This window comes from Ranitomeya imitator, chromosome 5 (assembly GCF_032444005.1).
Source record: "Ranitomeya imitator isolate aRanImi1 chromosome 5, aRanImi1.pri, whole genome shotgun sequence".
NCBI classification, from domain to species: domain Eukaryota; kingdom Metazoa; phylum Chordata; class Amphibia; order Anura; family Dendrobatidae; genus Ranitomeya; species Ranitomeya imitator.
This window is the reverse complement of record NC_091286.1, coordinates 216,895,605-216,908,114: the sequence shown is the minus strand read 5'-3', so window position 1 is coordinate 216,908,114 and position 12,510 is coordinate 216,895,605. Positions and strand designations below refer to the sequence as shown.

Sequence of the window (12,510 nt, the reverse complement as noted above, 5' to 3'; positions counted from 1 at the left end):
AACCTTTGTGTGTATTGAGCCGGGGGGGGGGGGGGGGGGGGGCGCCAAACTCGGGAGCAGCCCCGGGCGGCAAAAGCTCTAGCTACGCCTCTGCGCTTGTCACTGAAGCTGCGCTCGCATCAGCTCATTGTGTCCTGGTTTTCAGTGTGAACAATCGCATCATGGTGCAGTTCATTTTGAAAATCAGATGTCACAGAAATGGATTATGGCGTGGGACAGTATGGATGATCTTCACGTTGGACAGGTGAGGGATATGGTTGTTTATTGTTTTAGTTTTTTTTACAGGGGACATGGGCTTCAATGGATTAGGTGTAAAGGTGAGTATAACTGTATTTGTTATTTTAAAATAAATGTGTAATACAGGGTGTTCAGTTTTATTTCAAATAAAAGATTTTATTCTTGCTGTATGTTTATTTCAATACTTACTATGGGGTTAGTAATGGGGGCGTCTTATAGACGCCTCTCCATTACTAACCCATGGGTTTGATGTCACCAGACAAAACAAAGCTGACAAATATTACCCCACTTGCCACCGCACCAGGGGTAGAGCGAGGCTAAGCGCCAGATTTGGAACATCTTATGGTTGCACCATTTCTGAGGGCTGATGTTGGTAGGCTGGGAGTGGGGGCAATATCTATTGTCCCTTCCCAGGCTATTAACATCAACCCACAGCTGTTTGTTTAGCCTTTGCTGGTTAGAATTTATAGAAAGACCCTGTCAATTCCCCAGTAAAGCCTAAACAAACAGCTGTGAGCAGTTATTTATAGCCTGGGAACCTTTTAGCATATTTTTTCTTTCCCAAACTATTAACATTAGCCCCCAGCCACGGGCTTTCCCTTTGCTGATTATGAATATTACATATGAGCCCATGTCATTTTTTTAAATGTCATTCTTTATTTTACACAAGAGATACGCAGCTGCTGATGAATACAACTCCCATCATTGTCGCTGGATTGTGCTGATCTCAGGGAGACCAAGCGACAATGATGAGCGCTGCCTTCAATAGCCTGGGATCAGCGCAAACTGTACTGCTTTTCCCAGGCGCCGGTGCGTGTCACATGGACGCCACATACGTACATACAGGTGGCACACGGACACAGATCCCACCAGTAGGCTATGCAGCGCCTGACCGCTGATCCTCAGGGCATTAGGTGGCAGTGCACTTCGCCACACACTGACCATCAGGTGGCGACTTATTTGGTCATTGCAGCTTTATTTTAACACAAGTAGAAGCTAATATTTACATGCAGAAAAGTAATGACATGCTGTGTAAGTACATAGTACACACGAGCCTCCCTCAGAGGGAATCCTTGGGTGCTCTGGCCTTCCAGGACGTGTCACTGTTTGCCCCCATTGGGCCTGCACTATGGTGCCCTATAGCCCCACCAGCCTGGAGCTGTCACTCCACAGCGTGCTCCCCACAGTGGGGACGGGAGAGCGCACTAGTCAGGAGGGGGAGGTGCGCGCATTCCGAGCACAGACACTGCACGCAGCCCGTGAGCACACAAGTCTCGCTGAGCAGCCGGACACCACATCGTCTGCTGCTCCCCCTGCTCACACTCTGTGGACCGGTCCAGGCGCCCGACCAGGAGTTTGGAGTTAGTGGCAGTCTCCGCTGGCCGGGCACACGCAGGAGGCACCATGGTACAGCGGGCACAGGGGGGCACAGTGACTCCCCCAGAGCTGCCACCTTAGGAATGTTACTAGTGAGGCGCAGAGGGCACTGACACGTCCTGAAGCATCGCTGGCTGCACCACAATGGACGGGGAACAGGCAGAAGCCAGCAGTCCGGAGCCTCAAGCTGAGGGCATGGTGTCTGACTCCTTCTCCGACCTCTGGACAGAGGTGATGGGAATGCTGGTGAGTGGGGGAGGGGCTGGGATAGTGACCCCCAGGAGGCTGCCACCCTATGACATACTAATCGATCGCAGTAGATTGTGGAGAAGCTGATTGGCTGGCTCATCCTGTTCTACTTGTCTGATCATGGGCACAGAGTAGTATCCATCCACCTTATTATGGGCACAGAGTAGTATCCATCCACCTTATTATGGGCACAGAGTAGTATCCATCCACCTGATCATGGGCACAGAGTAGTATCCATCCACCTGATCATGGGCACAGAGTGGTATCCATCCACCTGATCATGGGCACAGAGTAGTATCCATCCACCTGATCATGGGCACAGAGTGGTATCCATCCACCTGATAATGGGCACAGAGTAGTATCCATCTACCTGATAATGGGCACAGAGTAGTATCCATCCACCTGATAATGGGCACAGAGTAGTATCCATCCACCTGATAATGGGCACAGAGTAGTATCCATCCACCTGATCATGGGCACAGAGTAGTATCCATCCACCTGATCATGGGCACAGAGTGGTATCCATCCACCTGATAATGGGCACAGAGTAGTATCCATCCACCTGATCATGGGCACAGAGTGGTATCCATCCACCTGATAATGGGCACAGAGTGGTATCCATCCACCTGATAATGGGCACAGAGTAGTATCCATCCACCTGATTATGGGCACAGAGTAGTATCTATCCACCTGATCATGGGCACAGAGTAGTATCCATCCACCTGATCATGGGCACAGAGTGGTATCCATCCACCTGATAATGGGCACAGAGTAGTATCCATCCACCTGATAATGGTCACAGAGTAGTATCCATCCACCTGATTATGGGCACAGAGTAGTATCCATCCACCTGATCATGGGCACAGATTAGTATATATCCACCTGATAATGCGCACAGAGTAGTATCCATCCACCTTATTATGGTCACAGAGTAGTATCCATCCGCCTGATAATGGTCACAGAGTAGTATCCATCCACCTGATTATGGGCACAGAGTAGTATCCATCCACCTGATCATGGGCACAGATTAGTATCCATCCACCTGATAATGGGCACAGAGTAGTATCCATCCACCTTATTATGGTCACAGAGTAGTATCTATCCACCTGATCATGGGCACAGAGTAGTATCCATCCACCTGATCATGGGCACAGAGTGGTATCCATCCACCTGATAATGGGCACAGAGTGGTATCCATCCACCTGATAATGGGCACAGAGTAGTATCCATCCACCTGATTATGGGCACAGAGTAGTATCTATCCACCTGATCATGGGCACAGAGTAGTATCCATCCACCTGATCATGGGCACAGAGTGGTATCCATCCACCTGATAATGGGCACAGAGTAGTATCCATCCACCTGATAATGGTCACAGAGTAGTATCCATCCACCTGATTATGGGCACAGAGTAGTATCCATCCACCTGATCATGGGCACAGATTAGTATCCATCCACCTGATAATGGGCACAGAGTAGTATCCATCCACCTTATTATGGTCACAGAGTAGTATCCATCCGCCTGATAATGGTCACAGAGTAGTATCCATCCACCTTATTATGGGCACAGAGTAGTATCCATCCACCTTATTATGGGCACAGAGTAGTATCCATCCACCTGATCATGGGCACAGAGTAGTATCCATCCACCTGATCATGGGCACAGAGTGGTATCCATCCACCTGATAATGGGCACAGAGTAGTATCCATCCACCTGATAATGGTCACAGAGTAGTATCCATCCACCTGATTATGGGCACAGAGTAGTATCCATCCACCTGATCATGGGCACAGATTAGTATCCATCCACCTGATAATGGGCACAGAGTAGTATCCATCCACCTTATTATGGGCACAGAGTAGTATCCATCCACCTTATTATGGGCACAGAGTAGTATCCATCCGATCCTGATAATGGTCACAGAGTAGTATCCATCCACCTTATTATGGGCACAGAGTAGTATCCATCCACCTTATTATGGGCACAGAGTAGTATCCATCCACCTGATCATGGTCACAGAGTAGTATCCATCCGCCTGATAATGGGCACAGAGTAGTATCCATCCACCTGATTATGGTCACAGAGTAGTATCCATCCACCTGATAATGGGCACAGAGTAGTATCCATCCACCTGATAATGGTCACAGAGTAGTATCCATCCACCTGATTATGGGCACAGAGTAGTATCCATCCACCTGATCATGGGCACAGAGTAGTATCCATCCACCTGATAATGGGCACAGAGTAGTATCCATCCACCTTATTATGGTCACAGAGTAGTATCCATCCGCCTGATAATGGTCACAGAGTAGTATCCATCCGCCTGATAATGGGCACAGAGTAGTATCCATCCACCTGATAATGGGCACAGAGTAGTATCCATCCACCTTATTATGGGCACAGAGTAGTATCCATCCGCCTGATAATGGGCACAGAGTAGTATCCATCCACCTGATAATGGGCACAGAGTAGTATCCATTCCACCTTATTATGGTCACAGAGTAGTATCCATCCGCCTGATAATGGGCACAGAGTAGTATCCATCCACCTGATTATGGGCACAGAGTAGTATCCATCCACCTGATCATGGGCACAGATTAGTATCCATCCACCTGATAATGGGCACAGAGTAGTATCCATCCACCTTATTATGGTCACAGAGTAGTATCTATCCACCTGATCATGGGCACAGAGTAGTATCCATCCACCTGATCATGGGCACAGAGTGGTATCCATCCACCTGATAATGGGCACAGAGTGGTATCCATCCACCTGATAATGGGCACAGAGTAGTATCCATCCACCTGATTATGGGCACAGAGTAGTATCTATCCACCTGATCATGGGCACAGAGTAGTATCCATCCACCTGATCATGGGCACAGAGTGGTATCCATCCACCTGATAATGGGCACAGAGTAGTATCCATCCACCTGATAATGGTCACAGAGTAGTATCCATCCACCTGATTATGGGCACAGAGTAGTATCCATCCACCTGATCATGGGCACAGATTAGTATCCATCCACCTGATAATGGGCACAGAGTAGTATCCATCCACCTTATTATGGTCACAGAGTAGTATCCATCCGCCTGATAATGGTCACAGAGTAGTATCCATCCACCTTATTATGGGCACAGAGTAGTATCCATCCACCTTATTATGGGCACAGAGTAGTATCCATCCACCTGATCATGGGCACAGAGTAGTATCCATCCACCTGATCATGGGCACAGAGTGGTATCCATCCACCTGATAATGGGCACAGAGTAGTATCCATCCACCTGATAATGGTCACAGAGTAGTATCCATCCACCTGATTATGGGCACAGAGTAGTATCCATCCACCTGATCATGGGCACAGATTAGTATCCATCCACCTGATAATGGGCACAGAGTAGTATCCATCCACCTTATTATGGGCACAGAGTAGTATCCATCCACCTTATTATGGGCACAGAGTAGTATCCATCCGATCCTGATAATGGTCACAGAGTAGTATCCATCCACCTTATTATGGGCACAGAGTAGTATCCATCCACCTTATTATGGGCACAGAGTAGTATCCATCCACCTGATCATGGTCACAGAGTAGTATCCATCCGCCTGATAATGGGCACAGAGTAGTATCCATCCACCTGATTATGGTCACAGAGTAGTATCCATCCACCTGATAATGGGCACAGAGTAGTATCCATCCACCTGATAATGGTCACAGAGTAGTATCCATCCACCTGATTATGGGCACAGAGTAGTATCCATCCACCTGATCATGGGCACAGAGTAGTATCCATCCACCTGATAATGGGCACAGAGTAGTATCCATCCACCTTATTATGGTCACAGAGTAGTATCCATCCGCCTGATAATGGTCACAGAGTAGTATCCATCCGCCTGATAATGGGCACAGAGTAGTATCCATCCACCTGATAATGGGCACAGAGTAGTATCCATCCACCTTATTATGGGCACAGAGTAGTATCCATCCGCCTGATAATGGGCACAGAGTAGTATCCATCCACCTGATAATGGGCACAGAGTAGTATCCATTCCACCTTATTATGGTCACAGAGTAGTATCCATCCGCCTGATAATGGGCACAGAGTAGTATCCATCCACCTGATTATGGTCACAGAGTAGTATCCATCCGCCTGATAATGGGCACAGAGTAGTATCCATCCGCCTGATAATGGGCACAGAGTAGTATCCATCCACCTTATTATGGTCACAGAGTAGTATCCATCCGCCTGATAATGGTCACAGAGTAGTATCCATCCGCCTGATAATGGTCACAGAGTAGTATCCATCCGCCTGATCATGGGCACAGAGTAGTATCCATCCATCTGATAATGGGCACAGAGTAGTATCCATCCACCTAATAATGGTCACAGAGTAGTATCCATCCACCTGATAATGGGCACAGAGTAGTATCCATCCGCCTGATCATGGGCACAGAGTAGTATCCATCCACCTGATAATGGGCACAGAGTAGTATCCATCCACCTGATAATGGGCACAGAGTAGTTTCCATCTACCTGATAATGGGCACAGAGTAGTATCCATCCGCCTGATCATGGGCACAGAGTAGTATCCATCCACCTGATAATGGGCACAGAGTAGTATCCATCCACCTGATAATGGGCACAGAGTAGTTTCCATCTACCTGATAATGGACACAGAGTAGTATCCATCCGCCTGATCATGGGCACAGAGTAGTATCCATCCACCTGATAATGGACACAGAGTAGTATCCATCCGCCTGATCATGGGCACAGAGTAGTATCCATCCGCCTGATCATGGGCACAGAGTAGTATCCATCCACCTTATTATGGGCACAGAGTAGTATCCATCCACCTTATTATGGGCACAGAGTAGTATCCATCCGCCTGATAATGGGCACAGAGTAGTATCCATCCACCTTATTATGGGCACAGAGTAGTATCCATCCACCTGATTATGGGCACAGAGTAGTATCCATCCACCTTATTATGGGCACAGAGTAGTATCCATCCACCTGATCATGGTCACAGAGTAGTATCCATCCGCCTGATAATGGGCACAGAGTAGTATCCATCCACCTGATTATGGTCACAGAGTAGTATCCATCCACCTGATAATGGGCACAGAGTAGTATCCATCCACCTGATAATGGTCACAGAGTAGTATCCATCCACCTGATTATGGGCACAGAGTAGTATCCATCCACCTGATCATGGGCACAGAGTAGTATCCATCCACCTGATAATGGGCACAGAGTAGTATCCATCCACCTTATTATGGTCACAGAGTAGTATCCATCCGCCTGATAATGGTCACAGAGTAGTATCCATCCGCCTGATAATGGGCACAGAGTAGTATCCATCCACCTGATAATGGGCACAGAGTAGTATCCATCCACCTTATTATGGGCACAGAGTAGTATCCATCCGCCTGATAATGGGCACAGAGTAGTATCCATCCACCTGATAATGGGCACAGAGTAGTATCCATTCCACCTTATTATGGTCACAGAGTAGTATCCATCCGCCTGATAATGGGCACAGAGTAGTATCCATCCACCTGATTATGGTCACAGAGTAGTATCCATCCGCCTGATAATGGGCACAGAGTAGTATCCATCCGCCTGATAATGGGCACAGAGTAGTATCCATCCACCTTATTATGGTCACAGAGTAGTATCCATCCGCCTGATAATGGTCACAGAGTAGTATCCATCCGCCTGATAATGGTCACAGAGTAGTATCCATCCGCCTGATCATGGGCACAGAGTAGTATCCATCCATCTGATAATGGGCACAGAGTAGTATCCATCCACCTAATAATGGTCACAGAGTAGTATCCATCCACCTGATAATGGGCACAGAGTAGTATCCATCCGCCTGATCATGGGCACAGAGTAGTATCCATCCACCTGATAATGGGCACAGAGTAGTATCCATCCACCTGATAATGGGCACAGAGTAGTTTCCATCTACCTGATAATGGACACAGAGTAGTATCCATCCGCCTGATCATGGGCACAGAGTAGTATCCATCCACCTGATAATGGACACAGAGTAGTATCCATCCGCCTGATCATGGGCACAGAGTAGTATCCATCCGCCTGATCATGGGCACAGAGTAGTATCCATCCACCTGATAATGGGCACAGAGTAGTTTCCATCTACCTGATAATGGACACAGAGTAGTATCCATCCACCTGATAATGGGCACAGAGTAGTATCCATCCACCTGATAATGGGCACAGAGTAGTTTCCATCTACCTGATAATGGACACAGAGTAGTATCCATCCGCCTGATCATGGGCACAGAGTAGTATCCATCCGCCTGATAATGGGCACAGAGTAGTATCCATCCGCCTGATAATGGGCACAGAGTAGTATCCATCCACCTAATAATGGTCACAGAGTAGTATCCATCCACCTGATAATGGGCACAGAGTAGTATCCATCCGCCTGATCATGGGCACAGAGTAGTATCCATCCACCTGATAATGGGCACAGAGTAGTATCCATCCACCTGATAATGGGCACAGAGTAGTTTCCATCTACCTGATAATGGACACAGAGTAGTATCCATCCGCCTGATCATGGGCACAGAGTAGTATCCATCCACCTGATAATGGACACAGAGTAGTATCCATCCGCCTGATCATGGGCACAGAGTAGTATCCATCCGCCTGATCATGGGCACAGAGTAGTATCCATCCACCTGATAATGGGCACAGAGTAGTTTCCATCTACCTGATAATGGACACAGAGTAGTATCCATCCACCTGATAATGGGCACAGAGTAGTATCCATCCACCTGATAATGGGCACAGAGTAGTTTCCATCTACCTGATAATGGACACAGAGTAGTATCCATCCGCCTGATCATGGGCACAGAGTAGTATCCATCCGCCTGATAATGGGCACAGAGTAGTATCCATCCGCCTGATAATGGGCACAGAGTAGTATCCATCCACCTAATAATGGTCACAGAGTAGTATCCATCCACCTGATAATGGGCACAGAGTAACATAGTAACATAGTAACATAGTTAGTAAGGCCGAAAAAAGACATTTGTCCATCCAGTTCAGCCTATATTCCATCATAATAAATACCCAGATCTACGTCCTTCTACAGAACCTAATAATTGTATGATACAATATTGTTCTGCTCCAGGAAGACATCCAGGCCTCTCTTGAACCCCTCGACTGAGTTCGCCATCACCACCTCCTCAGGCAAGCAATTCCAGATTCTCACTGCCCTAACAGTAAAGAATCCTCTTCTATGTTGGTGGAAAAACCTTCTCTCCTCCAGACGCAAAGAATGCCCCCTTGTGCCCGTCACCTTCCTTGGTATAAACAGATCCTCAGCGAGATATTTGTATTGTCCCCTTATATACTTATACATGGTTATTAGATCGCCCCTCAGTCGTCTTTTTTCTAGACTAAATAATCCTAATTTCGCTAATCTATCTGGGTATTGTAGTTCTCCCATCCCCTTTATTAATTTTGTTGCCCTCCTTTGTACTCTCTCTAGTTCCATTATATCCTTCCTGAGCACCGGTGCCCAAAACTGGACACAGTACTCCATGTGCGGTCTAACTAGGGATTTGTACAGAGGCAGTATAATGCTCTCATCATGTGTATCCAGACCTCTTTTAATGCACCCCATGATCCTGTTTGCCTTGGCAGCTGCTGCCTGGCACTGGCTGCTCCAGGTAAGTTTATCATTAACTAGGATCCCCAAGTCCTTCTCCCTGTCAGATTTACCCAGTGGTTTCCCGTTCAGTGTGTAATGGTGATATTGATTCCCTCTTCCCATGTGTATAACCTTACATTTATCATTGTTAAACCTCATCTGCCACCTTTCAGCCCAAGTTTCCAACTTATCCAGATCCATCTGTAGCAGAATACTATCTTCTCTTGTATTAACTGCTTTACATAGTTTTGTATCATCTGCAAATATCGATATTTTACTGTGTAAACCTTCTACCAGATCATTAATGAATATGTTGAAGAGAACAGGTCCCAATACCGACCCCTGCGGTACCCCACTGGTCACAGCGACCCAGTTAGAGACTATACCATTTATAACCACCCTCTGCTTTCTATCACTAAGCCAGTTACTAACCCATTTACACACATTTTCCCCCAGACCAAGCATTCTCATTTTGTGTACCAACCTCTTGTGCGGCACGGTATCAAACGCTTTGGAAAAATCGAGATATACCACGTCCAATGACTCACCGTGGTCCAGTCTATAGCTTACCTCTTCATAAAAACTGATTAGATTGGTTTGACAGGAGCGATTTCTCATAAACCCATGCTGATATGGAGTTAAACAGTTATTCTCATTGAGATAATCCAGAATAACATCCCTCAGAAACCCTTCAAATATTTTACCAACAATAGAGGTTAGACTTACTGGCCTATAATTTCCAGGTTCACTTTTAGAGCCCTTTTTGAATATTGTCACCACATTTGCTATGCGCCAGTCCTGCGGAACAGACCCTGTCGCTATAGAGTCCCTAAAAATAAGAAATAATGGTTTATCTATTACATTACTTAGTTCTCTTAGTACTCGTGGGTGTATGCCATCCGGACCCGGAGATTTATCTATTTTAATCTTATTTAGCCGGTTTCGCACCTCTTCTTGGGTTAGATTGGTGACCCTTAATATAGGGTTTTCATTGTTTCTTGGGATTTCACCTAGCATTTCATTTTCCACCGTGAATACCGTGGAGAAGAAGGTGTTTAATATGTTAGCTTTTTCCTCGTCATCTACAACCATTCTTTCCTCACTATTTTTTAAGGGGCCTACATTTTCAGTTTTTATTCTTTTACTATTGATATAGTTGAAGAACAGTTTGGGATTAGTTTTACTCTCCTTAGCAATGTGCTTCTCTGTTTCCTTTTTGGCAGCTTTAATTAGTTTTTTAGATAAAGTATTTTTCTCCCTATAGTTTTTTAGAGCTTCAATGGTGCCATCCTGCTTTAGTAGTGCAAATGCTTTCTTTTTACTGTTAATTGCCTGTCTTACTTCTTTGTTTAGCCACATTGGGTTTTTCCTATTTCTAGTCCTTTTATTCCCACAAGGTATAAACCGCTTACACTGCCTATTTAGGATGTTCTTAAACATTTCCCATTTATTATCTGTATTCTCATTTCTGAGGATATTGTCCCAGTCTACCAGATTAAGGGCATCTCTAAGGCTACGTTCACATTAGCGTTGCGCGCCGCTGCGTCGGCGACGCAACGCACGACGCACGCAAAAACGCGTGCAAACGCACGCAAAAACGCTGCGTTTTGCGACGCGTGCGTCGTTTTTTGACGAAAATCGGACGCAAGAAAAATGCAACTTGTTGCATTTTCTTGCGTCCGACGCTAGCGTCAAAAACGACGCACATGTCGGAAAACGCAACGCGAAAAACGCATGCGTCCCCCATGTTAAACATAGGGGCGCATGACGCGTGCGTCGCCGCTGCGTTTCCCGACGCTGCGTCGGGAAACGCTAATGTGAACGTAGCCTAAGCTGTTCAAACTTAGAGAGTATCCATCCACCTGATCATGGGCACAGAGTAGCATCCATCCATCTGATAATGGGCACAGAGTAGTATCCATCCACCTAATAATGGTCACAGAGTAGTATCCATCCACCTGATAATGGGCACAGAGTAGTATCCATCCGCCTGATCATGGGCACAGAGTAGTATCCATCCACCTAATAATGCGCACAGAGTAGTATCCATCCACCTGATAATGGGCACAGAGTAGTATCCATCCGCCTGATCATGGGCACAGAGTAGCATCCATCCACCTGATAATGGGCACAGAGTAGTTTCCATCTACCTGATAATGGACACAGAGTAGTATCCATCCGCCTGATCATGGGCACAGAGTAGTATCCATCCACCTTATTATGGGCACAGAGTAGTTTCCATCCACCTGATAATGGACACAGAGTAGTATCCATCCACCTGATCATGGGCACAGAATAGTATCCATCCACCTGATCATGGGCACAGAGTAGTAGCCATCCACCTGATCATGGGCACAGAGTAGTAGCCATCCACCTGATCATGGGCACAGAGTAGTATCCATCCAACTGATAATGGGCACAGAGTAGTATCCATCCACCTGATCATGGGCACAGAGTAGTATCCATCCACCCGATCATAGGCACAGAATAGTATCCATTCTCGTGATCAGGGGCACAGAGTGGTATCCATCCTCCTGATTATGGGCACAGAGTAGTATCCATCAGGGGCACTATGTGGTATGTTATATGTGCTCTGCTCTACCTACCTGACCAGAGGCACTGTGCTGTATGTTATATGTTATTTGCTCTACCTACCTGATCAGGGGCACTGTGTGCTATATGTGTGCTCTGCTCTACCTTCCTGATCAAGGGCACTCTGTGGTATGTTATGTGTTATTTGCTCTACCTACCTGATTAGGGGCACTGTGTGGTATGTTATGTGCTCTGCTCTACCTACCTGATCAGAGGCACTGTGTGGTATATGTGTGCTCTGCTCTACCTACCTGACCAGAGGCACTATGTGATATGTTAAATGTGCTCTGCTCTACCTACCTGATCAGGGGCACTGTGTGGTATGTTATTTTTATTTGCTCTACCTACCTTATCAGGGGCACTGT

The 12,510-nt window shown here is 46.6% G+C and overlaps 1 protein-coding gene across 5 annotated transcripts in view; it reads left to right on the top strand.

Annotated features, from left to right (window-relative positions):
- The window catches only part of SASH1 (SAM and SH3 domain containing 1), a 415,520-nt gene that overhangs the window by 139,473 nt on the left and 263,537 nt on the right, over window positions 1–12,510 (top strand). For 4 of the 5 annotated variants that reach the window (XM_069725896.1, XM_069725899.1, XM_069725897.1 and 1 more), the window contains exon 1: window positions 1,495–1,860. The exons of the other annotated variant lie outside the window; for it this stretch is intronic. In XM_069725896.1, coding sequence (XP_069581997.1) covers window positions 1,759–1,860 — 102 coding nt within the window. In that variant the 5' untranslated portion in view covers window positions 1,495–1,758. Of the gene's footprint in view, window positions 1–1,494; window positions 1,861–12,510 lie in introns of those variants that run through there. 5 annotated transcript variants of the gene reach the window in all.